This window comes from Chanodichthys erythropterus, chromosome 2, assembly GCF_024489055.1.
Source record: "Chanodichthys erythropterus isolate Z2021 chromosome 2, ASM2448905v1, whole genome shotgun sequence".
Taxonomy (NCBI): domain Eukaryota; kingdom Metazoa; phylum Chordata; class Actinopteri; order Cypriniformes; family Xenocyprididae; genus Chanodichthys; species Chanodichthys erythropterus.
The window spans coordinates 37,111,502-37,139,369 of record NC_090222.1 but is presented as its reverse complement, the minus strand read 5'-3'; the positions used below and the strand labels follow the sequence as shown (position 1 = coordinate 37,139,369).

The following is a 27,868-nucleotide window of genomic DNA, read 5'->3' as shown; positions in this document are numbered from 1 at the left end:
CTTTTTGCAGGACTTTGATAGCCAGAAATGAGCGTTTGCTGCAGCAGTTGGAAGAGGCTCTAATGAGCTGATTGGTGCAAATGCTTCCAGTAGACAGTGTGACATCTGCATTTAAAGAGAACATTTCAATTTATTACAAATCTGGCCTTTAAAAGATGGATACCTCTTTTTGTAAAAGCCATTTGTTTTATAAACACTCTCAACATTTGTTCTCTGTTTAATCCTACATCCGAGAATCAATCACATATTCACATCTTGATCTTATGCAAATGTGTTTGTTTGACCAGAAGGCAAGTTTTCTGTACAGAGCTTTCATGTGCATAAATGAAATAAACGAGAACCAGGCAGTTTGTTTTTTTATTCAATACGATGCTACAAAACACTAACACGTTAAAATCATTTTACCATCACCATATGACATGCATATCAGGATACTGTAGAACATTAAAAAACATTATTTAAAAAAGAAGACAGTATTGTTCCTCAAAATGGATGGTTAACAGTATTTGGCATTAAGCACACAAAACATTAAAATCATACATTAAATAGGACAACATGTATACTTATTTGTGGTTTATTATCATAAATATGAGCCACTTTCTGAGCAGAATCTGCAGGAGAGCTTGACATTTATGATCCGTTGCCACTTTTCTTATCTGAAAATAGATGTTCTGTAGAAGAATATGTCTGTACACTCTCACTCATCCCTTCTCTCCGTAGACATGGACAATTTCATCTATTTCAAAGGGTTCCCACGATCATGTAAAAATATCTGGGGATTTCAAATCTGTGTTTTCCAGGTCTGGAAAAGTCTTCAAAGATCTTAAAGCCCGTTCACACCAAGAACGATAACTATATTTTCGTCCACACCAATGAATGATAACCGGCTGTTTATTCTGTGCACGCTTTTTGCGGTTTCAGTGTGTACAATATTCTCCTTGAACATGTTTTTGTTTTGCTTGTTGCATTTAAATTAACCAGTAGATGTCCTCAGCATGCTATGTTTCAAGTGAATCTAGCTAGTGTAATCGATCTAATCTAACAGTGAATTTAGCTAACAAAGCCAAAATAGTGGAATAAAAACAACGTCTAGTCTTTTTCACTGTAACTTCAAAGGGAGCAAGACAATAGCACTGGAGGTAATTTTGTGTTACACAATTTATTCCGAGAGTATGACCAGTTGTTTTCCACATGTCCATTTTTAATGTGTCCTTGAAAAGGGGGTTTCTGGACCTCAGCGATGAACTCGTCTGCCATTTTAAATGCGCGAGACCCTAAATTAGAATGGATTCTGATCGGCTGTCAGTGTTTTATCGTTCAACAGCTGGAAAAAAAAATTGTTCTGAAAGTGATCCCAATTATAGTTATCGTTCTTGGTGTGAATGGGTCTTTACTCTTGAAAATATAATGAATATATAGATTTTACTAGTGATGCTCCATTTCAAAAATATTAAATTAGCTAATAAATACTGATTTTGCATTGAGTTAAACTCGTTCGCAAGCCATGAGGTTCGATTTGTGAGCGAATCATTCTTTTGAGTCTGTTGTCTTTAGTGAATCAGTTAGAATGATTCAATAGTGAATCAGAATGATTTTTTTTAATTATTTTTTTTTAAATCCACATCCAGTGTTCACAAAACGACTGGAAAGGTCATGGAAAAGGCATTGAAATTCATTAGTCAGAAATGTGGGAACCCTGAAGGTTGGATCTTGTCCAATGTGTTCAGATGGCAGTGCGTTTATAAATAATTCCGAACACTAGTTATGGCAAAGGGAATGTATTCATTTATGCCATGCCAGCGTTAGTTACAGCATGTCACTTCTCTTGTAAACATTGTTCTGTAGGCAGAAACACTGCACGTATTAATAAAAACAGCAAAGTGCCTTGATAGGACATGTTAAATATAACAACAGTGCTTTTCAAACTAAAATCCACAGCAGAATACAAAATTCCTTTTAATACCTTCATTTGCAGTTTGATTTATTGCTGATAAACAGGCCCAGGCATAATCTGCAAACCTAATCGTATTTTCTATGCTGATCTGCATAATGGATTTAAATATGGTAAAATGTTCTAATAGAGCAAAAAGATGATCACATTAGCCAAAATATTTCATTAAAGTACATGCAACTCTGTTCTGATTCAGTGCTGCAGATTCTGCACGAGTCTGATTACATGTGTTAAAAAATCATTAGAAACTTCTATATTGTTTTAGGCATTTTGTTTACCCAAAGTTCTTAGTTAAGATACACAGAGGAGTTTGAAAGGACCCTGCTGGTTTGACATTATTTAGTCTGTATTGAGGTATGATAATGCTGGTCAAATGTATTGTGATGCAGAGAAGAAAATCCTGAACCTATTGCTGATGGTGTTTTCTTTTACATAATATGGTTAATCATTCCACAATTAAAAACACACAGGCAGTGTTTCATATTATGCCATTATAGAATCAAAAATACATAGTTAGCTATGCCATCGACTTGTCAAACCTACAAAAACATCGACCAAACAACTAGATATACAATCTTGAGCACCAGCGGTCAATTCTTTATGCATCAAACAACAATTTATGATGGTTGGACTTTTGCATTCAGTTATAGATTATAGAGATGTGTATAAAATATATATGAAATTCAAACAGAATCAGTAGATTTTTTTAAAATTTAAAATCTAGATGATCTTGGCACAGGTAAATTATCAAGTCAGTTTTTAAAGCCACAAATGCATCCAAATAAAGGGGTCATGACATGAGAAATCAAATTTGCCTTGATCTTTTGACATATAAGAGGTCTCTGAACTATTAAAACATCGTTATAAAAAAGCATTTATTTAATCAAGCTTCAAAAATGGCTGTTTTGGATATTGTGTGATCACATGGGCAAATACATTTGCATATGACTGCCTCCAGAGCAAGACATCGACGAACAGTTTTACATCATCACATAATAGGCCCCGCCTACTGGCGTTCAGTCACTTAAAGGCACAATATGTAATTTTAAATGTAATTAAAACAATCTAAATACATTTGAGTGTGTTGAATGTTATGTTACTCTGTGCGTTTGCTCGGTGGCTGCTATGAGACACTTGTTGCACTTTGTAGTAATTTGGATCGATATTAGTAAAACTGGAAATCAAGGATAACGCGGATATGATGTCACTGACAGGTGATGCATGGACACGGTGGTTAAAATTGCTGATTTCTCTGGATTTAAACATTGTTGGAAACATTTGGGATAATGTAAGTACACAAGTCAACAAAATATAACATAGTTCTAGTGGTTTTTGGATATTTTAATAAAACAATTGTACATATTGTACCTTTAATGGCTGACATTTGCCTACACTGGATGTGAGCGTCGTGTCAAAAGCAAATAGAACCATTATAATCACTGATTTTTTTTTTTTTTTCCGCGTGTGTGCACCTTATGTGAATCTCAAGGAACATTAAAATCTCTGTCATGACCCCTTTAAATTATGCATAGTTTATAATAAGTCTGTCAAATAAATTTAAATATATATATTTTTTAACTTAGGCCTGAAACAAACTTTACAAGCATGCCGCTAGCAACATCATGGGTTTGATTCCCAGGGAATGCATGAACTGATCAAATTTATACCTTGAATGCAATGTAAGCGTCTGCCAAATGCATTAAAATATAAGTGGAAAATATAAAATACGTGACCACACTTCTAGTTTTGCAAGCTCAGTTTTGTGTGCTATTATAATGCAAATTGTTTAACGGCACAAACATTTAAAGGAAACTTTAACTTTCCCATGGGATCATGCACTTGCATTGCATTGCTCAAGCGCTTGCGTGTAACTTATATTTCAGGCCTGATTCTATTGCATCATTAGAGAAGCCACAAAATACCAAATACTCAAATATGCATTTCATGTCAATATGTACGACAGATTATCAGCAAAAACCTTCACTAATAGAGCGTGCAATTCTGTCTTTCTCTTGGCATCATCGTGTTTGTTAGGAACGTACCAGCTGGTGACGTCGGTGTTTGGATGTAAACAGCGTTCCAGTTAAAAGTAATAAAACACTTAAGGGAAGAGGAACATACACTCAATGTTATTCACAGGAAAAAGACGTACTCTCAATGGAAAATTCCTTTGTGCTTTATAGAGTCGGGTTTCGCGTTCACTGCTGGATGGAGAATCTCACATGGGTTTCTGTGGAGGTTTTTGAACCTTCTTCTCGTATGACCCTGCGTGCTTGTATCCAGGGACGTATCCGGATGTGTCCACCACTTCCACGCGCCCTGCTTTCCCCTTCCCGCGGCCCGTCTCGTCGAAACGCTCCTTGTGCGAGCCGGTGAACTTGGTGGTGTCAGTCAAGCGGGACACGGTCGGAGAAGCCACGGCTCTCTGTGTGTCGAGAAAGAGAAAGAAACTTTGAAAAGGAATAGTTCACCCACACATCATCAATTCTGTCTTCATTTACTCATCTGTATTATTTTCTTTTTTCCGTAGTTTTTTTCCCGTAGAATTATTCCTTTAATGCACCTTCAGTATAATGTACATTTTCTGAGCCAGACATTTAAAGCAATGGATCTGGAAGGACAAGATTGCATTGTGAAAACTTTTACATGTACACTACCATTTTAAAGTTTGCTTTAAGATGTCTCTTCTGCTCACCAAACCATTTATTTGATCAAAAATACAGTAAAAACCGTAAAATTGTGAAATATTTTTATATATTTTATAATTTTTTTAAAAATGTAATTTATTTCTGTGATCAAAGCTGAATTTTCAGCATCATTACTTCACTCTTCAGTGTCACATGATCCTTCACAAATCATTCTAATATGCTGATTTGCTGCTCAAGAAACATTTCTTTTTATTATCAATGTTGAAAACAGTTGTGCTGCTTCATATTTTTTGTGGAAACCATGATACATTTCTTCAGGATTCTTTGATGAATAGAATGTTCAAAAAAACAGAATTCATTTGTAACATTATAAATGTATTTATTTATTTAATGCATCCTTGTGGAATAAAAGTATTACTTTCTCTCAAAAATAACTCAAAATCATCACTATTATTAAAAAAATCAGCTGACAGTTTAGCTGTTTAACTGTAAACACTAATTATTCACATACTGTATATTTAAAATAAATAATTAAAGAAATTTGTTGGTAGATTTCATCCATATACTACAGCAAGGATTCCCAAACTTTTTTGTCAGCTGAACCCCTTTGATCTAAAATATTCTCTCTCAAGTCTCCTTGAGATTTTAATTTAATATTTTATTAATTGAACAACACATTCACATGTTCACAGGTCTCTGATGTCAGGTAATGGTCATATGACTTGCAGGTAAACCAATTAAATATTTGTGTTTTTCATTTTAAAATTATTTAATTACTTCTTAGCTTTTCATCAACTCATAAACCCCAGTTTGCGAAAAACAGGATACTGTTATTTACATCTATTCATTTAGCAGACGCTTTTATCCCAAATGAGGAATACACCAAGCAATTCATCTTAAAGGGATAGTTCACCCAAAAATTCTGTCATCATTTACTCATCCTCAAGTTGTTTCAGAACTATTTGAATTTCTCTTCTTCTGCTGAACACAAAGCAAGATATTTTGAAGAATGTCAGTAACCAAACAGTTTCTGGTCCCCATTGACTTCCATAGAATTTTTTCCCCCCATACTATGAAAGTCAATGAGGTTCATCAACTGTTTTGGTTCCCCTTATTCTTTAAAATATCTTTTTTTATGTTCAGCAGATTTGAAACAACATGAGGGTGAGTAAATGATAACAGAATTTTCATTTTGGGGTGAAATAAGCCTTAGTTTCAGAATATAAATGTTTATTAATTTAGAGAAAAAACAGCACTTTTGCTCTGGGCCTTACCGTGACTCCAGATATAATGGGCGATTTCCCTTCTATCATTTTGTAAACCTCTTGTGCAGCGTCCTCGCTGCTCTTATCTTTGAAGCGTTTCCTGGCCAGCTCCACAAGTGCTTCTTTGAACTGGCTGTATGTAATAGTGCGGCCAGATTTGTTCCTAGAAAACAATAACATAAAGCAAAGACAAACGGATGATAAATCCATCAGTATATATTGTGGCATCAAATATAAACACATAGTGAAGCAGAAACCTGCAAGAGCTGATTAAAAGAGCTTCTGTAAACACATGAGAAACGCTTTAGATCTGATTGGCCGGTCTGTCTGAGAGCAACACACATGCAAATGGTAATATCATGTCCCAATCCTCTTCTGTGAAACAAAATTAATATGATCCCATTTACTCACCCTCCAGCCATCTTAGGTGTATATTACTTTTCTTTCAGATGAACACAGTCGGAGATATATTTAAAAATATCCTTGCACTTCCAAGCTTTATAATGGTTGTGAATGGGGGGTGAGATTTTGAAGCGCATCCATCCATCATAAATACAAAGTTCTGGCATGAAACTCTAATGGGCAGGCTAATAGGTCCTTTAACTCAACCTGCTCGTAATCAAATCATTATCTTTAGGACAAAGATGATTGGTTCCTGCTGTATTAGTAGCCAATGAGCTTGCTCAATCTTCAAATACATGAGTAGCATTTGCCTAGCAGTGCAGCGTGCTTCAGAAACCCTCCACCTTCCCAAGCTCCACCTGTATAGATCTGCTGCAGGTAATTCATGCATGCTATATTGTACAGCAGCAGCATGAATTACTTGCTCACAGTGTCGTGTCATGTACGTATTGGCAGTAGCAAGTCCGTACTTGCTCTGCAGCAGCAGCAGCAATAACCTATGGAAAATTCCTCTGAATGAATGACGCATTGACAAACGCTGAAGTGCAGAGAATAGAGCAAAACAAAACACTGATCACAAATTAGAAGTCTAAAATGAGAAATTTTAAAGAGAAATGTTGTAGGATTTCATTATGAGAGAAGAGGAGCCTGAGTTTGTTGCACAGCCCTATTTGTTTGAACTGCGAGATACGTAGCTAAAGCCCTGGGAATACTTTGTTTTTTTTATGCATACGCTAGTGTATGTGCACAGCCGAACGCACAGCCTTGCAAAGTGTACTTCATTTGACTCGTACGCATACATAGGCGTTTGATGCATGCGCAGTTGTAAGCAATCTCTCGCCACGAGTTACAACCCATGTAAATATATTTGTATTCTTTCATGCTAGAGTTGTACTTTCTAACCTCTTCGCACAATCTCTCGTCTATGTAGGCCTCCATTGTCGCCGTAGCTTGCATGTGTTCCTTTCCGGTCTGTTCTGTTTATGCAGTTTTTCTTTGACTACCTTGAATCGACGCCCCTAGGACACGGTTGCCACCTTGTGGATAAACTAATTACTGCAAAAAAAATTTAAATGCGCATATGCGACCTGCGCATACAAGTATGTGCGGTTACAAAAATCCGGCGGTGTGCATACACTTCTGATGACAAAATCTGTGTCACATGCACTGTATGCTGACCCTCGCGTACACATAAAAAGTAAAGTATACTTTGAGCCTTACGCTACTCCTGCATCCTGCATCAGGGGTTACTCTTGTGGCGCAAGTCGACTTGCACAGTATATGTACGGTCGTCTGCCGGGAGATAGTTATTTTAGTTTATAAAGTTCTAAATATGGATATTTTTCTTACAAAAACCCATCACTTCGCTTCAGAAGGCATTTATTAACCCCCTGGAGCTGTATGGATTATTTTTATGATGGATGGATGCATTTTTTGGGCTTCAAAATCTCGCCCCCCATTCACTACCATTATAAGGTTTGGAAGAGCCAGAATATTTTTAAATATATCTCCGATTGTGTTTGTCTGAAAGAAGAAAGTCATATACACCCAGTGTTGGGGAGTAGTTAACTACATGTAGCGGCGCTACTAGTTTAACTACATTTTTCAGTAGCTTGTATGTAGTTCAGCTACTTTTAAAACAGAGTAGCTTTTCTAGTAGTTAACTACATTTTCCAACAAGTAGCGGTATAGCGCGACCAAAAGCTACAAGCTACATTCCGTTTTGCGTTCTGACGAGCCTAATTCATTCATAAAGCAGCACAGCGTCTTCAGATCACGAACTAAAATCGTGCATTACCGCCATCTATTGTTATATAACGCATCTTGCGGCTTTATCAGTTCAGTTCACCAGCAGTTCATTGAGAAGAGATCGCCTGATGATTATGTAAAGGACAGGAGTGGGTTCACACTGCATGAATCGATTATTAAAGGTTATAAACATGATTAAAACGCTGTCTGTGCCGAAGACTTCAAGCACATACAGGTGAATAATAGCCTTTTTAAATTGATTGTTCTGCTTTACTGCAGTCTATATCAAATGTATGCAAACTATTTTATTACAGTGGTGAACATAATGAACATAAGATCACTAACGCGGTGTTTTGATTCATTGCATTGGCAAAGCATCCGTCAATTGAACAGAAAACAACAACATAGCTTAGTGCGCTGATCTAATAAAATCGGTTGCTCGGGTATAAGCATGTTCACGTTTGAAGCGTATGATTTGCGTAGTGAGACATTTAAGATGTTAAATCATTTTACAAATAATTGGAATAGAATTTCAAAAATATTAATACAAAAATTCTAATATTTTTCTATTCTGCATTTACATTGCTTATTTTTATTATTGCATATTTTTGTCCTGTGTTATGGTTATGGTAGCAGTTTTGAGCATGAATCCTGCATTTCTATGTAGAAATCATTTCCGAAACTGCAGAGTGCAATTGGTCGTCGGTCCTCTCATAGCATGAAAAACAAAACTTATAATACATTCAGAATTTTAATATATATAAAGCGTGCAAAGAGAGTCAGTGTGAGATAGAGGTATTTGAGTATATACATTTGAGTATTTTATCTTTTGATATAGTTTACAAAATAAAACAGTATGCTTTGAAATCATAATTGTAGTGCGTTGCTTTGTTTCAAACCCCAAACATCTTACTTAAACATTCTTCATTAACAGTTATCCAGTTATTTGTAATAATCTGTCATTTAAAAAAATAAAAAATAAAAGTAGTTTCAATGTAGCTAGCTACTTTTTGATAGTAACTTGTAGTGTAGCTAACTACTTTTTCAAAAGGGTAGCTTGACTGTAGTTTAACTACTTTAATTTATGAGTAGCTTGTAGCTTGTCAAACTACAGTTTCAGAGTAGCTTCCCCAACACTGTATACACCTAGGATGGCTTGAGGGTAAATCATGGGATAATTTTCATTTTTGGGTGAACTATCCCTATAACATCAAAATAATACAGGTTCAGAACATCTTGAGGGCGAGTAAATTATGCTTTTAGCTTTTTTGAGTTTGCATGGTAACTGCCTTGATAAAGGCCTCTGAAAGTGCTGCATGCTCTCCGTCTGAACTGAGTTTCCATAAAGAACAGACGCACTGTAAACAGCCGTGTGCGATAACACAAACATGTCAGCTCTGAGGGGCCCAGCGTTTGGGTAATTACACACGGCCAACAGATTCACTTTTAATCAACTTTTAAAAAGGAGGAGATGCTTCTCATATCTTATTTGTCGCTGTCAAGGGCCGAGCGTCCATTCAAACTCAAGGGTATTTCATTTACTTCTGTATGAGAAATAGTTTGGTTCTGTATTTGGTCACCAAAATCAGGTTCACTCTTAAAAATATTGGTTCTTTATTGGCATCTATGGTTCCACGGAACCTTTCAATTCCACAAAAGGTTCTTTATAGTTGAAAAAGGTTATTTTGATTATCAAAATGTTCTTCGCATAAAGAAAAAATGGTTCTTTTAAGAAGTGTTCACTGAAAGGTTCTTTGGGGGACCAAATATAGTTCTTCTATGTCATCGCTGTGAAAACTAAACCTTTATTTTTAGGATTGTTCCTAAAGCAGAACTAGTTGAGAACGCCTGATTTATCAGAGCTTAAAGCAGGACTTGCCTTATGACTCCAGATGTGCTCGGATGTTTATGTTGTTTCGGCGAACGCATTCGGCCCATAAAGCAACAATGTTTAATACCACTGTGGCGCTTCTCATTTCCACGCTAAAACAGTGCATAGTAACACAAACACAAACAGTTTTACTGTGGTGATCAAGAAACTAAACAAAGCCCCATAAAGCCTGTGGTCTCCCCCAGCAACCTGCTGTCATAGCAACATACTTAGGTAAACACGCCTCTTTGGCTTTATAATTAATTTGACGTCTTTGGTGAGTCGTTTTGTTTGTGCGATCCTTCAGCGCTCCGACTGTTCGCTGCTGTCTAATGTCAGCCAAGAAATTCAGTGCTGTTCAATCTCGGTGCGTCTTCTAAACTCTGAGTATGCACTGAATGATTTCATATTTACATGCACACAGAGTCAAAAACAGATTATTTTCTATGTTTTCTATTGTAACATTGTAAAATGTAATTTATTTCTCTGATCAAAGCTGAATTTTCAGCATTACTTCAGTCTTCAGTGTCACATGATCCTTCAGAAATCATTCTAGTATGCTGATTTGCTGCTCAAAAAACATTTATTATTATTATCAATGTTGAAAGTTGTGCTGCTTAATATTTTTGTGTAAACCGTGATACATTTTTTTAAAGGATTCTTTGATGAATAGAAAGTACAAAAGCATTTATTTGAAAGATAATTTTTTTGTAACATTATAAATGTGTTTAGTCACTTTTGATCAATTCATCAATGTATCCTTTCTGATTTCTTTTTTTTTTCTTACTCACATACTCAACTTTAGAATGGTAGTATATCACGGTTTCCACAAAAATATGAACAGATTTCAACATTGATAATAATCAGAAATGTTTCTTGAGCAGCAAATCATCATTTCTGAAGGATCATGTGACACTGAAGACTGGAGTAATGATGCTGAAAATTCACAGGAATAAATTACATTTTATTGTATATTCACATAGAAAACAGTTATTTTAGATTGTAATAATATTTCACAATATTACTGTTTTTACTGAATTTTTAATCAAACAAATGCAGCTTTGATGAGCAGAAGAGATTTCTTTCAAAAACATTAAAACACCTTTTGACCAGCTTATATTGAGACATTTTAACACATAAAAACATATGAAGAACTCATTTGAGAGTTATGATTTTAATTCACTTTTATCATGTCTATAAGGTGGTATTATGTGCCAAACGGGGGAGATGTAGTTGTAGTGTTTGCATTTCTGTGCTGCAGCTTTAAATGAACCAAGGCTTTATCAAGCATCATTAAGATGAATCGACTCATGAGGGGCTTTAAGCGCTCATGAGCCGCACTGATTAAAGGAAACACGAGTCTTTAGTTCTGTGATATTGATCGACCCCTTTTAAATCTTTGGCCTGAGCCTCTGTACACATACACACACACACACACACACACACACACACACACACACACACACACACACACACACACACACACACAAACACACACACTGACTGACTGCACATGTGTTCGGGCTCATGCAATCAAGCTCAACAAGGGCAAGAAAAACTATTATAATAAAATACATTTATCAAAATATTTAACTGAACTTTCTGAGTTTATATCTCGCAATTCTGACTTTATATCTCGCAATTGTAACTTTATATCTCGCAATTGTGACTATATCTCGCAATTCTGACTTTATATCTCGCAATTGTGACTTTATAACTCGCAATTGTGACTTTATATCTCACAATTGTGACTTTATATCTCACAATTGTGACTTTATATCTCGCAATTGTGACTATATCTCGCAATTCTGACTTTATATCTCGCAATTGTGACTTTATAACTCGCAATTTTGACTTTATATCTCACAATTGTGACTTTTTATCTCACAATTGTGACTTTATATCTCACAATTGTGACTTTATATCTCACAATTTTGACTTTATATCTCGCAATTGTGACTTTATAACTCGCAATTGTGACTTTATAACTCGCAATTTTGACTTTATATCTCACAATTGTGACTTTATATCTCACAATTGTGACTTTATATCTCACAATTGTGACTTTATATCTCACAATTGTGACTTTATATCTCACAATTTTGACTTTATATCTCGCAATTGTGACTTTATAACTCGCAATTGTGACTTTATATCTCACAATTCTGACTTTATATCTCACAATTGTGACTTTATATCTCACAATTGTGACTTTATATCTCGCAATTGTGACTTTATATCTCGCAATTTTGACTTTATATCTCGCAATTGTGACTTTATAACTCGCAATTGTGACTTTATAACTCGCAATTCTGACTTTATATCTCGCAATTGTGACTTTATATCTCACAATTGTGACTTTATATCTCGCAATTTTGACTTTATATCTCGCAATTGTGACTTTATAACTCGCAATTGTGACTTTATATCTCGCAATTGTGACTTTATATCTCGCAATTGTGACTTTATATCTCGCAATTGTGACTTTATAACTCGCAATTGTGACTTTATATCTCGCAATTGTGACTTTATAACTCGCAATTGTGACTTTATAACTCGCAATTGTGACTTTATAACTCGCAATTGTGACTTTATATCTCGCAATTGTGACTTTATATCTCGCAATTTTGACTTTATGTCTCGCAATTGTGACTTTATAACTCGCAATTGTGACTTTATGACTCGCAAATCTGACTTTATAATTCGCAAATCTGACTTTATAACTCGCAAATCTGACTTTATAACTCGCAAATCTGACTTTATAACTCGCAATTCTGACTTTATAACTCGCAATTCTGACTTTATAACTCGCAAATCTGACTTTATATCTCGCAATTCTGACTTTATAACTCGCAAATCTGACTTTATAACTCGCAAATCTGACTTTATATCTCGCAATTCTGACTTTATATCTCGCAATTCTGACTTTATATCTCGCAATTCTGACTTTATATCTCGCAATTCTGACTTTATATCTCGCAAATCTGACTTTATATCTCGCAAATCTGACTTTATATCTCGCAATTCTGACTTTATAACTCGCAAATCTGACTTTATATCTCGCAATTCTGACTTTATATCTCGCAATTTTGACTTTATATCTCGCAATTGTGACTTTATAACTCGCAATTGTGACTTTATATCTCGCAATTGTGACTTTATATCTCGCAATTGTGACTTTATATCTCGCAATTGTGACTTTATAACTCGCAATTGTGACTTTATATCTCGCAATTGTGACTTTATAACTCGCAATTGTGACTTTATAACTCGCAATTGTGACTTTATAACTCGCAATTGTGACTTTATATCTCGCAATTGTGACTTTATATCTCGCAATTTTGACTTTATGTCTCGCAATTGTGACTTTATAACTCGCAATTGTGACTTTATAACTCGCAAATCTGACTTTATAATTCGCAAATCTGACTTTATAACTCGCAAATCTGACTTTATAACTCGCAAATCTGACTTTATAACTCGCAAATCTGACTTTATAACTCGCAATTCTGACTTTATAACTCGCAAATCTGACTTTATATCTCGCAATTCTGACTTTATAACTCGCAAATCTGACTTTATAACTCGCAAATCTGACTTTATATCTCGCAATTCTGACTTTATATCTCGCAATTCTGACTTTATATCTCGCAATTCTGACTTTATATCTCGCAAATCTGACTTTATATCTCGCAAATCTGACTTTATATCTCGCAATTCTGACTTTATAACTCGCAAATCTGACTTTATATCTCGCAATTCTGACTTTATATCTCGCAATTCTGACTTTATATCTCGCAATTCTGACTTTATATCTCGCAATTCTGACTTTATATCTCGCAAATCTGACTTTATATCTCGCAAATCTGACTTTATATCTCGCAATTCTGACTTTATAACTCGCAAATCTGACTTTATATCTCGCAATTCTGACTTTATATCTCGCAATTTTGACTTTATATCTCGCAATTGTGACTTTATAACTCGCAATTGTGACTTTATATCTCGCAATTGTGACTTTATATCTCGCAATTGTGACTTTATATCTCGCAATTGTGACTTTATATCTCGCAATTGTGACTTTATAACTCGCAAATCTGACTTTATAACTCGCAAATCTGACTTTATATCTCGCAATTCTGACTTTATAACTCGCAAATCTGACTTTATAACTCGCAAATCTGACTTTATATCTCGCAATTCTGACTTTATAACTCGCAAATCTGACTTTATAACTCGCAAATCTGACTTTATATCTCGCAATTCTGACTTTATAACTCGCAAATCTGACTTTATAACTCGCAATTCTGACTTTATATCTCGCAAATCTGACTTTATATCTCGCAAATCTGACTTTATATCTCGCAATTCTGACTTTATAACTCGCAAATCTGACTTTATATCTCGCAATTCTGACTTTATAACTCGCAATTGTGACTTTATATCTCGCAATTGTGACTTTATAACTCGCAATTGTGACTTTATATCTCGCAATTGTGACTTTATATCTCGCAATTGTGACTTTATATCTCGCAATTCTGACTTTATATCTCGCAATTCTGACTTTATATCTCGCAAATCTGACTTTATATCTCGCAAATCTGACTTTATATCTCGCAATTCTGACTTTATAACTCGCAAATCTGACTTTATATCTCGCAATTCTGACTTTATATCTCGCAATTTTGACTTTATATCTCGCAATTGTGACTTTATAACTCGCAATTGTGACTTTATATCTCGCAATTGTGACTTTATATCTCGCAATTGTGACTTTATATCTCGCAATTGTGACTTTATAACTCGCAATTGTGACTTTATATCTCGCAATTGTGACTTTATAACTCGCAATTGTGACTTTATAACTCGCAATTGTGACTTTATAACTCGCAATTGTGACTTTATATCTCGCAATTGTGACTTTATATCTCGCAATTTTGACTTTATGTCTCGCAATTGTGACTTTATAACTCGCAATTGTGACTTTATAACTCGCAAATCTGACTTTATAATTCGCAAATCTGACTTTATAACTCGCAAATCTGACTTTATAACTCGCAAATCTGACTTTATAACTCGCAAATCTGACTTTATAACTCGCAATTCTGACTTTATAACTCGCAAATCTGACTTTATATCTCGCAATTCTGACTTTATAACTCGCAAATCTGACTTTATAACTCGCAAATCTGACTTTATATCTCGCAATTCTGACTTTATATCTCGCAATTCTGACTTTATATCTCGCAATTCTGACTTTATATCTCGCAATTCTGACTTTATATCTCGCAAATCTGACTTTATATCTCGCAAATCTGACTTTATATCTCGCAATTCTGACTTTATAACTCGCAAATCTGACTTTATATCTCGCAATTCTGACTTTATATCTCGCAATTCTGACTTTATATCTCGCAATTCTGACTTCATAACTCGCAATTGTGACTTTATAACTCGCAATTGTGACTTTATAACTCGCAATTGTGACTTTATAACTCGCAATTGTGACTTTATATCTCGCAATTCTGACTTTATAACTCGCAATTGTAACTTCATAACTCGCAATTGTGACTTTATAACTCGCAATTCTGACTTTATAACTCGCAATTGTGACTTTATAACTCGCAATTGTGACTTTATAGCTCACAATTGTGACTTTATATCTCGCAATACTGACTTTATATTCTCGCAATTCTGAGAAAAAACGTCAGAATTGTGAGATAAAAAGTCGCATTTTAACTTTTTTTTATTTCATGGCGGAAACAAGCTTCCATAGGAACGAGTAAGTGAGTAAATGATAACAGAATTTTCATTTTTGGTTGCACTTTTCATTTAAATGTCAACGCACACATTCGTTCTTTCTGCCTCTTGTTTCTGCTCTTTCTCCACAGCCACGTTTTTCTGATGCTATCTAGCAGAATAATCTTTATTCTCTCTTAGTTGGGGTGAAACAAATCTCTTGATAAAAGGCAGAGAATTTCTCCTATGCATAAATAGTACAAAGATTTTGATAAATTCATTCTCCTCCTCGAACAAACAAGCAGTGTTTTCTAAACATCTTAAAATGAATGCATCAGTGTGTCTACGGTGCTCTATATTAAGGGCACATCATTAAAAATCTGTCCCTTTTGAAGCAGCGATGACTCTTTCGGTCCTGCAGTCATCAGGGTTATTCAGCATGAGCCATCATGGCCTGTGGCTGTGGGGGAGGAGCACGACTCCTCTTATCTGCATATTCAGAAATATGCATGAAAAAAAAAATGCATGCACTGATTAAAGAGCAAATATGTTACTGTTACAGAAAATATTACAGTTACACTCCTACACATTAAAGCCTATTGCACTGATCCGATATTTTGACACTTTGACACTTGTGCTTTTTTAAAAATATATTTTCAGCTTTCATTAGTGTGTCATTTTGCTGTTTGAGCATGAAAAAAAACATTTTGCTGTTTGAGTCACTCCAGTGGGAGTTATTCTCTATATCAGTGTCACTGTTTCTGAACTCCCTGAAACGCCTCTATTGTAGTCTTCAGTTTTCTTCTGGGAACGAACGAACATATCATAATATTCCTCATTTAAAGAGGTAATGACATGGATTTTTAAAATAATTTTAATATGTTCCTTTTAATATGTCCCTTGTAATAGGTTCAATTATAATGTTAATACATTTTTTTGCATGGAAACATGGAAAAAACATCATTTACAGAGCATTATGAACTCATTTACTTATGGTTTGTGATGCAGGGTCAGATCCAGTACAGTCGGAGCTTCATCTTTCAGCAAAGGTTTCTTTACGAACTCACAATTATACTGTGCCTCGCTTACACAACAAAATGCTCTGAACAAACATACAGTATAATCCTTCAAAGTGATCTGGGACGCCATTAAAATAAACCATCCACTTGTTTCTGACACTGAGATTCTTGGTACAGAGACTCAAACGAGCTGTTTAAACTTGAAGTGTCAAAGCAAATGTTCTTTCACTCTTCCATTTGTCCTGTTGTCGACAGACACTAGCGTGTGGAGTATGTCAGAAACTGAACACGCATCTGTATACTGTATCCAGTGTAGACAGCGTTTTTTTATTTGCTATTGATACAGCGCAACGCTCACATCCACTGTAGGCAAATGTCAGTGACTGAACGCCTATAGTGTGATGATGTATAGCTATTAGTCGATGTCTTGATCTGGAGGCAGTGATATGCAAATATATTTGCCCGTGTGACGTCACAGATCACCAAATATCAGAACGAGCCCTTTTTTGGGGGCTTGATTAAATAACTGCTTTGTTTATAATGAGGAGGACAATTTAAGATATAAAACTTTCAGGATGATTTAATGGTACAAAGACCTTTTAAATGTCAAAAGATCAAGTCATGTCATGACCCCTTTAAATAATTCCCATCCAAGGCATATGCAAAATAAATGTGACGAGGCCTGGTTGAGTTGCGTTAGTAGTGTGTTGAAACTCGTGGTTATGGTAAGGGGCAGAACATTTCCCAAACCCACACAAAGCAGTTGACCAATCACAACACACTGGTCCATCCAACCAATCAGAGCGCATTGTGCTTTACAGAAGGAGGGGCTTCATAGAGACAGGAACTAAACAGAGCGTTACTGACAGACTGGAAAAAGAGGAGCTGCAAAAATGTCAAATATGTGAAAAAAAGGGGTTTTTTTTAACATCCAAGCATGAAATACTATTCTAGTACAGTGTTTTTGCTGTTGCAATACACTATACCAGATGTCTGCGAGAAAATCCAGTTGTGTACAAGTCGTTTCCCTTGTGAGCGTCCTAGACAGCATGCTTGAGCATTTGAGGAACAACGTTTTGGACTAAGAAAGCACCGCATGTATGCTTCATAGAAACTATGCAACTAACTCAAAGTGCGTGATCCAAGAAGGCAGATGGAAATTATGTATATTTAATCATTACTAATTATGTTCAGATTTGTATGTTCATCTTATTGAGAGTATCAAGTCATCAAGAACACTTTTAAGGCCCATTCACACCAAGAATAATAACTATAAAGATTAGCATCCACACCATTCTCATTTTGTTTATTATAAGAACTAGCTGTAATGTGGACTCTGCTATTCTTTTACATTTAGAACAATTTTTATAACTATATATTTATCATTATTAATGTCCTTGGAGTGAACTGGCCTTTAGCATTAAAGATCTGTTTCTCTATGTAGAAAATTAATGGGACTTTTACTTCCATAACTCTACTCCTAAATGTTTAAAAGTGGTGCAGATGATGGCATACTTGACTTTAGAGAAGACTATATCCACGTCTGTTAGGGTGATGCTCTTGCCATCGATGACGCCGCAGTCTTTACACAGTTTGGACCAGTTCTTGCCGTTCATTTCTTTCCCGGTGGCTCGCGTGTCTCCGTGAATGGCGAATCGGCGAAATGCCTCCTCCAACGCAGTGATCTCCACGGGCGTTTTGCAGCCCGCTCCTCCATCGCTCGTGCCGTTTGATGCGGAGGACAGGCGTTTGGCCGCGTTCTCTTTCGAGTGCTCGCTGTGCGGCCTCATGGGCGAACTGTTCGGTACGGGATGTTTGGCGGTCTGAACTTTAAACTCCTCCATGTTGCTGGTAAAGAACATGAATGTTAATAGTTAATTAATTATTACTGGTAATATTATTGCAATTTAAAACATGTGTTTGTGCATCTTCATTGTATCTAAGGTTATAAAGACATTCAGACATGAATATGTGTCTGAATACGTCTTATGTCTATATATCCATATCATACTGTTCGTGTTTTGACAACTTTCATGCTGATCATGGTTACGCTGGTCAAGCTGCATCAATAACCAGTTGAGCTAGCTGGTACCACAAACAGTTCAGCATTACGCAGTCAAAATCAGTTAAGGCCATCTTGTGTAATCTTCAGCTGAGATTTCAGAAACATTAGATGATATTAATAATCAATGTCTGAAAAGCCACTTATAGGAATTTGTATTTTTTTTATTGGTTATTTGTTTTTTATTTATTTATTTTAATTTTTGTTTATTTGCATTTAACTTATTTACATATTAGATTAAATTTATTCAAATTCACATAATTTATAATATATATATAATATATAAACTAGTGCTGTCAAAATTAGCACGTTTACGCATGCGATTAATTTTTTCAGTTTAATCGAGTTAAAGGTACAATTTGTGATATTTTTTTCCGCTAGAGGTCGCTAGAAGCCTATTCAAAACAAAGGCGTAGTTTGATGACGCCAAGTTTTAGAGCGGAAACTTGGGACATGTGGTCTCCATCTCAACGGACGGTGCAAAAGAATAGGGATTGGAGTCTGGAAGAACTCGATGCGATTATTAACGTTACTGTAGTATGAAGCAGAGCAGGACCGAGTGTTGCGGAAGCTGAACGAGGAGCTGGAGCGATTGATCAACACACGCCTCACGAGCAGCGGGACTTTTATTATGACACAGTCGCCGGCACCACTTCCGCTTTTCCGGTCATGAGTTTACGGGAGCTGTCCTTGTCGACAGAACCAGCGGCAGATGGTAAACAGTAATTATGTTCCATAAATAAGTAACACAATCCACCATAAAACGTGCAAGAAGTAAATAAGGAACTGCTTGAAGCAAGTTAGTGGTTTGCTGGACGCTAGACTCTACTTCCGCATTTGTCCACGGCACTGTTGTCATGTGGTTTCTACGTCAGTAAAGGCGGTAACAAAGGTAACTGCGTCATTGACAGGCGACTGCACTGCCCCGTGTCACTGTTTAGAATGGGAATTTTCTCATGATTTACAGGTAGTTGAAAACATTAGAGATACTGTTTGTAATCAGCTGGACAAAATATATAACACTAGCCTAGTGGTTTTTGGATATTTTACTGCAAAAATTTTACATATTGTACCTTTAAAAATATTTAACACAATTGTTTTGTCATAAGTTTTTAATATTTTTATATTGTAATAATTTTACAGTCACTGTCCAAATTAATATAGAAATACCTTAAAAGACAGTATATTTTAAAGGTGCCCTAGAACCTAAAATTGAATTTACCTCGGCATAGTTGAATAACCAGAGTTCAGTACATGGAAATGACATACAGTGAGTCTCAAACTCCATTGTTTCCTCCTTCTTATATAAATCTCATTTGTTTAAAAGACCTCTGAAGAACAGGCGAATCTCAACATAACACCGACTGTTACGTAACAGTCGGGATCATTAATATGCACGCCTCCAATATTTGCATATACCAGCTCATGTTCAAGGCATTACACAAGGGCAGGACGTCTGGATCTGTGCACAGCTGAATCAACAGATTAGGTAAGCAAGCAAGAACACAGAATTGTGTGTATTTCTGTGTGACATACACACAATTCGTGTGCACAGAAAGATGAATGCCAGTATTGAGTTCTCTTTCTCTTTTGAACAAACAATGACAAAATGCCTGTTTTGTCAAGTATCCTTATAAGAGCAGTCTTAAATGAGTTAAATAATGTCTTAAACTGTGAGAAAATGAGATGTGCATCAAATCTGCATCATGTTCGGCAGCGGCAGCTCTTAAAGTGACAGCAGCCTAATAAACCAGTTGCTGTGATGTCTGTCATTAATATTATTCAAAGAACAAAAGTAACAGAGAAAATGTAGCTTTTATAAGGATTAATCTATATTTAATCTATAATTTATGCAGTGAAGACTGTAAAGTGTTTGATAACTTTAATCAATATCTGTATGAAGGCCACAGGTAATTATGACATTTATTATCATAATGGGTTTATGTGAAGACTGTTTTAAGTTCACTTAAATTAAAAGTTATTTTTTAAAGCCTAATAAATGTTGAAATTGATAGCTTTCAGTTATACTGTTTTTAAAAAATCATTTTCATAGAGACATCAGTACCAGTATAAGTATCAGTGAAACCGGCTTTCATTCATAAAAATATGCAATTAAACAAATATTTAAAGGTGCCCTAGAATGTTTTTTCACAAGATGTAATATAAGTCTAAGGTCTGTGAAGTTTCTGCTCAAAATACCCCATAGAATTTTTTTAATTAATTTTAATTCAGGCTGCGGCCCCTTTAAATCCTCACACTCCCCGCCCACGGAGCTCTCGACTATAAAACAGTGCATAAACAAAGTTCACACAGCTAATATAACCCTCAAATGGATCTTTACAAAATGTTCATCATGCATGCTGCATGCATGCTTCCGATCATGTGAGTATAGTATTTATTTGGATGTTTACATTTGATTCTGAATGAGTTTGATAGTGCTCCGTGGCTAAAGCTAACATTACACACTGTTGGAGAGATTTATAAAGAATGAAGTTGTGTTTATTAATTATACAAACTGCAAGTGTTTAATAATGAAAATAGCGACGGCTCTTGTCTCTGTGAATACAATAAGAAACAATGGTAACTTTAAGCACATTTAACAGTACATTAGCAACATGCTAACGAAACATTTAGAAAAACAATTTACAAATATCACTAAAAATATCATGATATCATGGATCATGTCAGTTATTATTGCTACATCTGCCATCTGCCAATTGTTCTTGTTTGCTTACCTAGTCTGATGATTCAGCTGTGCACAGATCCAGACGTCTTGCCCTTGTCTAATGCCTTGAACATGAGCTGGTATATGCAAATATCAGGGGCGTGCATATTAATGATCCCGACTGTAACAGTCGGTGTTATGTTGAGATTCGCCTGTTCTTCTGAGGTCTTTTAAACAAATGAGATTTATATAAGAAGGAGGAAACAATGGAGTTTGAAACTCAGTGTATGTCATTTCCATGTACTGAACTCTTGTTATTCAACTATGCCAAGATAAATTCAATTTTAGGTTCTAGGGCACCTTTAAAATACACTGTCTTTTAAGTTATTTCTACATTAATTTGGACAGTGACTGTAAAATTATTACAATATAAAAATATTAAAAACTTCCAATGATTTTAATCACAAGTAATATTACAGAAAAAAATGTGTGATTAATTAGTTTTTTTTTTAATCGATTGACAGCATTAATATAAACTTTAAGCATAATGGGAAATAGAATTATTAAATATAATTATATTTTAAAGATAGATTGATAGATTGATTGATTGAATTTCCTATAATTCCAACTCAGCATCCTTTGTGGTCGGTTCAAGTTATGTTTGCACTCATTTCTGGCGCACTATTTTAGATATACTCAAGAGCATGGATTTCCATATCACCAGTGAAATACATACTTTTAGTGTGTAGAAGTCTGACATAGCTTAGCATCTCTAGTCTGACCTTTGCCCTCTGCTGCCCCTCCAGCGCTCTGATTCCACGTCAGTGTTGCTCAGTTTGAGTCGCTCCTCGTGCTTCTTGATGCAGCTGAAATGACAGTAGTTGTTTTGTAGTGAACAGGAGAATTAACTGATTCAAAGCAAAGAGCAAAGAAAAATACCAATAATAATACTAGTTTGATGGTTTTGAACTAATATGAAGCTGTTTTTGAATAATCTGATCCTTTGGATAGAGTCCATCAAGTTATAAATAAAAAGAGTAAATTTTGATAATTCTCTGGAATACAAAAAAAATAGGCATTTCCTCATGATTATATAATATGGTTTCCAACAAAAATAACTATATTATGATATATATACCATTAATGTGATAGAAAACATCTACAGTATCAAGTTATTGTACTTTAATCACCACTAGATCACAGTAGTTTTTCTAGTGCACAGTTTATTTCAGGTCAAGCATTACAAAGATGAGAATAAGTGTTTCCTTCATGATGTAACCGTCCAGGATTAAACACAAACCCTTCTGCATGCTTACCATTACTCACTCATGCTGGTTAGTTCTCATTTAAAACTTTCAAAGAGCAAGATTTATTGCTAAGTTAAAATACAATAAAAATGACCTTATTTAATTTCTTATATGTGATTCAAATCAAACACAAAGCAAAAGATGAGATTATTCATAACATTTGCATCAAAAACACTTTTAGCCTTAAGCCTCAAGCCTGTGTAAAAAATTAATGGGACTTTTACTTTCGTTACCACTTGGTTTGGTTTGCATTTGAATCATGTAGTAATAAAGTAAATGAATGAATCAGTCCAGAAACATCTTAAACACTTGAGTTCAAAGCAAAAGACTCAAAACCACAATTGCACAAAAAACCAAAACCAACTGTGATTGGTCGCTTCGCACGTCAGACGGTCTCTTCCTGTCTAAGTGGGCGGTACTTGGTCAGAATAACCTGCAATGTGCTGATGTCCATGTACACAAGACTAATCACACATGATTTTGCTCAAGAACACATGCACCTCAGTCACACATTTGTCCAGGTACCAAGATTAAACCGTATTTCAATGTTAGGGTTGTAAAAATGAACACAAAGTAAATAATTTTCTCACAGACACTGAATGCTCACCTCCCAGAAGCTCCCATAGTGCAACGTCATGACACCTCTACAAAGCCAAAGCAGCTCTTTCTCTTCTTTTCGTTTTAAATCCCTAAAGTCAATCTTTATAAAACACAGTCTGGACCGGCACTAGCAGTATCTTCAGTCCCAGACCAGACAGAGAGGTTACGTCACACAGCCGTAACGCTGGACACATGGGCTACAGTAGATGAATCTGTCTTTATGGTCGCACAGTAGAGCTCTGTAGGGCCAAAGTGAACTCCTCAAGTACAGTCAATGTACAAGAGGACCCTCAAAATCCACTTGAAGATGTCCCTATTCAAGAGCGTTGTGTTTTACTTCTCTTTCAACAAAGAAACAAACCTTTATGAATCACTATCAATCATGTCTTTCAGCTCTGTGGGCCCATTGTGCAGTCTAGTGTACTACATACACACGACCGCGTCAATGGTGACATCGCCACTATCGCTGGCATTAGCGAGCCAGAGAGACAATAAAAGATAACATTCTTATCTTTCTTGCTAAAAAAAGAAAGAGAAAGAAATATCAAGACGAGGAAGAACTTGGGAGTTTAGTTGTTAAATTTGTTATGAATATCTTATGCTTTGCCTTTGTGTCTATCAAGCTACAACTGAAGAGAGAAAATAATCAAACTGTATTTGTAAAGTATTTAAATCATAAGAAATTATTGATGTATTTGTGAAATAATCCCAATTTTAATATATAAATAATTACAATCAAATTGCATGAAGCAATACACAATGTGTCTGTATATACACACACACATAAATATATATATATATATATACACATACACACGTATGTATACACTGTTAAAAAGAATTGTTGGTTTAACTTAAAAAAGTAAGTTACCTGGTTGCTAATACAATGAAGTTAATACAATGAAGGTGATTGGTTTAATCAACAGAAACTCAAAATATTATGTTATCTGAACCACATTAATTATTTAAGTTGATCTGACAAAAGAAAAAATGTTGTGACAACAAATCATTCATCAATATTTTAGTGTGTGTACATATATATAGCCTATACTGTATATGTGTGTGTGTGTGTGTGTATATATATATATATATATATATATATATATTGCTTCATGCAGTGTGATTGTAATTGAGATTGTGTATGTACTTAAAACAAAACATTATAATTTTTTTCATAATGTAGTGATTGAAATACTCTACAAAGAAAATGTGCTTCATGCAATTATTAATATATATATATTATTATTTTTTTTGTAAAATATAAATTGTGAATATATATATATATATATATATATATATATATATTTCACAATTTATATTTTACAAAAAAATAAAAATAAATACTGTGTTCCTTTAAATACTCTCATGAACACCCAGTCAATATAATTTCTGCAATTATTAACTACATAAAACTGATACTGCTAATAACTGAACTGATTATAACAGATCTCTTAGTTCATGTTTATTATATGATATATGTAAACACAACTATGCAATCTAAAGGAGTGCAATTTAAATGCTTTCATAAAGCAGCGATCAAGAAAGACATCTGTTATGTAATGCTGGAGGAAATTCTGTGAACTTCAGAAAAGAACAGAGTATGATGGAGCCGTCAGAGAGGGAGGAATGCTTTTTTTTTGCATGCGCACAGACCTCAAGAGAATATGGAGCACATGATGACATGCATTCGCCTTCTGGACATGCATTACACAGATGAGAGATCAGGCAATAAACTGACCTATTTTAAACAAAAACACTATTTATATCTGCAAAAAAAAATGGACATGGAATTCAAAAAATGTCAACAACATAAAAAGACTGACACCAATGGACTGAGGACAGAAACAGGATATGATGTAATGCATAAACATTAAGAGAGAAACAGGTAAGCACAGGTAAATCAGAACATCTCAGTAGTTAACACTGTCAAACTGGTTTATATAAAACTTCTCAAAAAGGTAATGCATCAACTTGCATCAACAAATGCAATGACAGTTGCTTTGGATAAAAGCGTCTGCCAAATGCGTAAATGTAAATGTAGAAAAACGAAAGCAGACGAACATGTCTCCACATGTCTGAGTTCAGAGATGCCCTCAGATCACCCTGCTGAATCTGATCGGGTCAACTTCATCTTTCATTACATCACCCGCCGCTCCAGTGATGCACCTCATTTATACAGACAAGTCTTTCTCATCGTACATGTCCCTACACTCTCTCACACTGAATGCTATTTGTCTCCAGCATGAAAATGTATATGTACACTGACTCTGCAACAATGCAGTCATGATGCAGACTATGACATGTCAGATGTACAATCTAGGCCTTGTCTAAAGTCTAACGTCTGTTCTAGTTGTTGGACTAATAGTTGACGTCAAAAGCCAGTGTTTTTCACAATATAACCTAGAACTGAAAAATCTGGGCCAAACTCAGCGAATGGCTGCGTTCTCTGGTCAGGCGTAGCTAATCTATGAACATATGGACAAAACATCCGTGATGGGAGATGAAATGAAAAACCTCAAGCATTCTTCCTTCATCTGATCAGAACAGTTCTCAAATAAATGAATGTTAAATTTCACTCTGTGTCAGATAGGGTTAGTTCACCCAAAAATGAAAATGATGTCATTAATGACTCACCCTCATGTCGTTCCAAACCCGTAAGACTCCGTTCATCTTCAGAACACAGTTTAAGATATTTTAGATTTAGTCCGAGAGCTTTCTGTCCCTCCATTGAAAATGTTTGTGTCCATGTCCAGAAAGGTAATAAAAACGTCATCAAAGTAGTCCATGTGACATCAGAGGGTCAGTTAGAGTTTGTTGAAGCATCGAAAATACATTTTAGTCCAAGAATAACGAAAACTACGACTTTATTCAGCATTGTCTTCTCTTCCGGAATCCTTTCCATTGAATTGATTCCATTGAATCCTTTCACCTGTCGGCGTTGGTAATGCACTTTTACGTCGCCGTGGTTGTTTGAAGCATTGAAAATACATTTTGGTCCAAAAATAACAAAAACTACAACTTTATTCAGCATTGTCTTCTCTTCCGAGTCCGTTGTCAATTCGCGTTCACGACTTCGCTTCTTCTATTGGTGCATTACCGCCCCCTTCTGCTCCAGAGTGTGGTTCACGACTCCGCAGTGACGCTGCTGACGTGTTATCCGGTGCGCCCGAGCTTCATTTACAGTCTGAGGGAGACGCACGCTGTATTCAAGCTATTCTACATTGTTTGTATTTTGGTATTGCTATATTTTTTTGAATGGTGCGTAAGTGTGCATGTCGCAGATGTCCAAATCGCCAAAAACAACCACAGCGACGTAAAAGTGCATTACCAATGCTGACAGATGAAAGGATTCAATGGAATCAATTCAATGGAAAGGATTCCGGAAGAGAAGACAATGCTGAATAAAGTCGTAGTTTTTGTTATTTTTGGACCAAAATGTATTTTCGATGCTTCAAAAATTCTAACTAACCCACTGATGTCACATGGACTACTCTGATGATGTTTTTATTACCTTTCTGGACATGGACAGTATACCGTACATTCATTTTCAATGGAGGGACAGAAAGCTCTCGGACTAAATCTAAAATATCTTAAACTGTGTTCTGAAGATAAAAGGAATCTTACGGGTTTGGAACAACATGAGGGTGAGTCATTAATGACATAATTTTCATTTTTGGGTGAACTAACCCATTAATGTGCAAACATACTTAAATAGATAGATAGATAGATAGATAGATAGATAGATAGATAGATAGATAGATAGATAGATAGATAGATAGATAGATAGATAGATAGATAGATAGATAGATAGATCAATAGAATGATAGACAGACCAATAGATATATAGATAGATAGATAGATAGAATAGACAGAAAGATAGAATGATAGATAGATAGAGCATAATCATCATTCATATATATATATATATATATATATATATATATATATATATATATATATATATATTTATTTAAAATTACATTCTTCATCTCGTGTGATTACACTTTTAATAGTAAAAAGCACTCATACACTCCTGTCGTTTATGTAACAGCTCTATACATTTCCAGCATCACACAGGCGTTATATAAACTCGCCATGAGCATCATGATGAAACACGTGATCATTGTTATTGTCATGAACATTGTGCATCTCTTGCATGTAACTGCAGCACTGCATCCTGACATGCACCAACACTGACAAACACAAAACAAAACCAGCGCAGAATTGCGCAACAAAACAAAAATGAAACCAAAATCAAATGGACTTCCGTGACAACGGTCAAAAACGCAGCAAGAAATCTGCTCGGTTTGTTTTCTGAGGTAAAACGATGAAAACATAAACACGCTCGTGATCAGTTATTACGCTTCAAATGCGTTTAAATCGGATGGTATGAGAGAAGCGCGCTGCTCGAAACACAGTCTTACCTGAATGAGGTCTCTGTCGCTTTCTTCTTTCTGTCAGTGTCTAGCAGAACATGTTTACATGAGACATCCGTGGGAATGAGAGGAGAGACGCGACGCGACGCCCGCTGCGATCCGCGCGTGAATGTGCGCCGCGCTGGAGAGCGCGCTCGAGAACGAGCAGGCGCCGC

General features: G+C 35.5%; 2 protein-coding genes across 5 annotated transcripts in view; one reads left to right on the top strand and one right to left on the bottom strand.

Annotated features, from left to right (window-relative positions):
- The window catches only part of cep72 (centrosomal protein 72), a 5,123-nt gene extending 4,977 nt beyond the window's left edge, over nucleotides 1-146 (top strand). For all 3 annotated transcript variants that reach the window (XM_067411421.1, XM_067411439.1, XM_067411430.1), the window contains one exon: nucleotides 11-146. In XM_067411421.1, the coding sequence (XP_067267522.1) occupies nucleotides 11-71 (61 nt within the window). In that variant the 3' untranslated portion in view covers nucleotides 72-146. The remainder of the gene's footprint in view (nucleotides 1-10) is intronic.
- Nucleotides 72-27,868, bottom strand: LOC137037449 (tubulin polymerization-promoting protein). 2 transcript variants are annotated; one of them, XM_067411450.1, is made up of 5 exons: nucleotides 27,702-27,760; nucleotides 22,107-22,236; nucleotides 18,159-18,491; nucleotides 5,874-6,027; nucleotides 72-4,376 (listed from the first exon to the last, which is right to left on the bottom strand). In XM_067411450.1, the coding sequence occupies exons 3-5, from the start codon at nucleotides 18,485-18,487 to the stop codon at nucleotides 4,170-4,172; spliced, it is 690 nt and encodes a 229-aa protein (XP_067267551.1). In that variant the 5' UTR covers nucleotides 18,488-18,491; nucleotides 22,107-22,236; nucleotides 27,702-27,760; the 3' UTR covers nucleotides 72-4,169. The 2 variants fall into 2 exon arrangements, with proteins under 2 accessions (XP_067267551.1, XP_067267559.1); XM_067411458.1 differs by having other exon boundaries at nucleotides 74-4,376; nucleotides 22,153-22,236; nucleotides 27,702-27,868.

Bases quoted from the DNA above. Each gene is read 5' to 3' on its own strand.
- LOC137037449 (XM_067411458.1), bottom strand. From the start codon at position 18,487: ATGGAGGAGTTTAAAGTTCAGACCGCCAAACATCCCGTACCGAACAGT. The intron at 6,028-18,158 runs GTATGCCATCAT...ATTGTTTTCTAG, and splicing joins ATAGTCTTCTCTAAAGTCAA to GAACAAATCTGGCCGCACTA. The intron at 4,377-5,873 runs GTAAGGCCCAGA...CTCGACACACAG, and splicing joins CCATTATATCTGGAGTCACG to AGAGCCGTGGCTTCTCCGAC.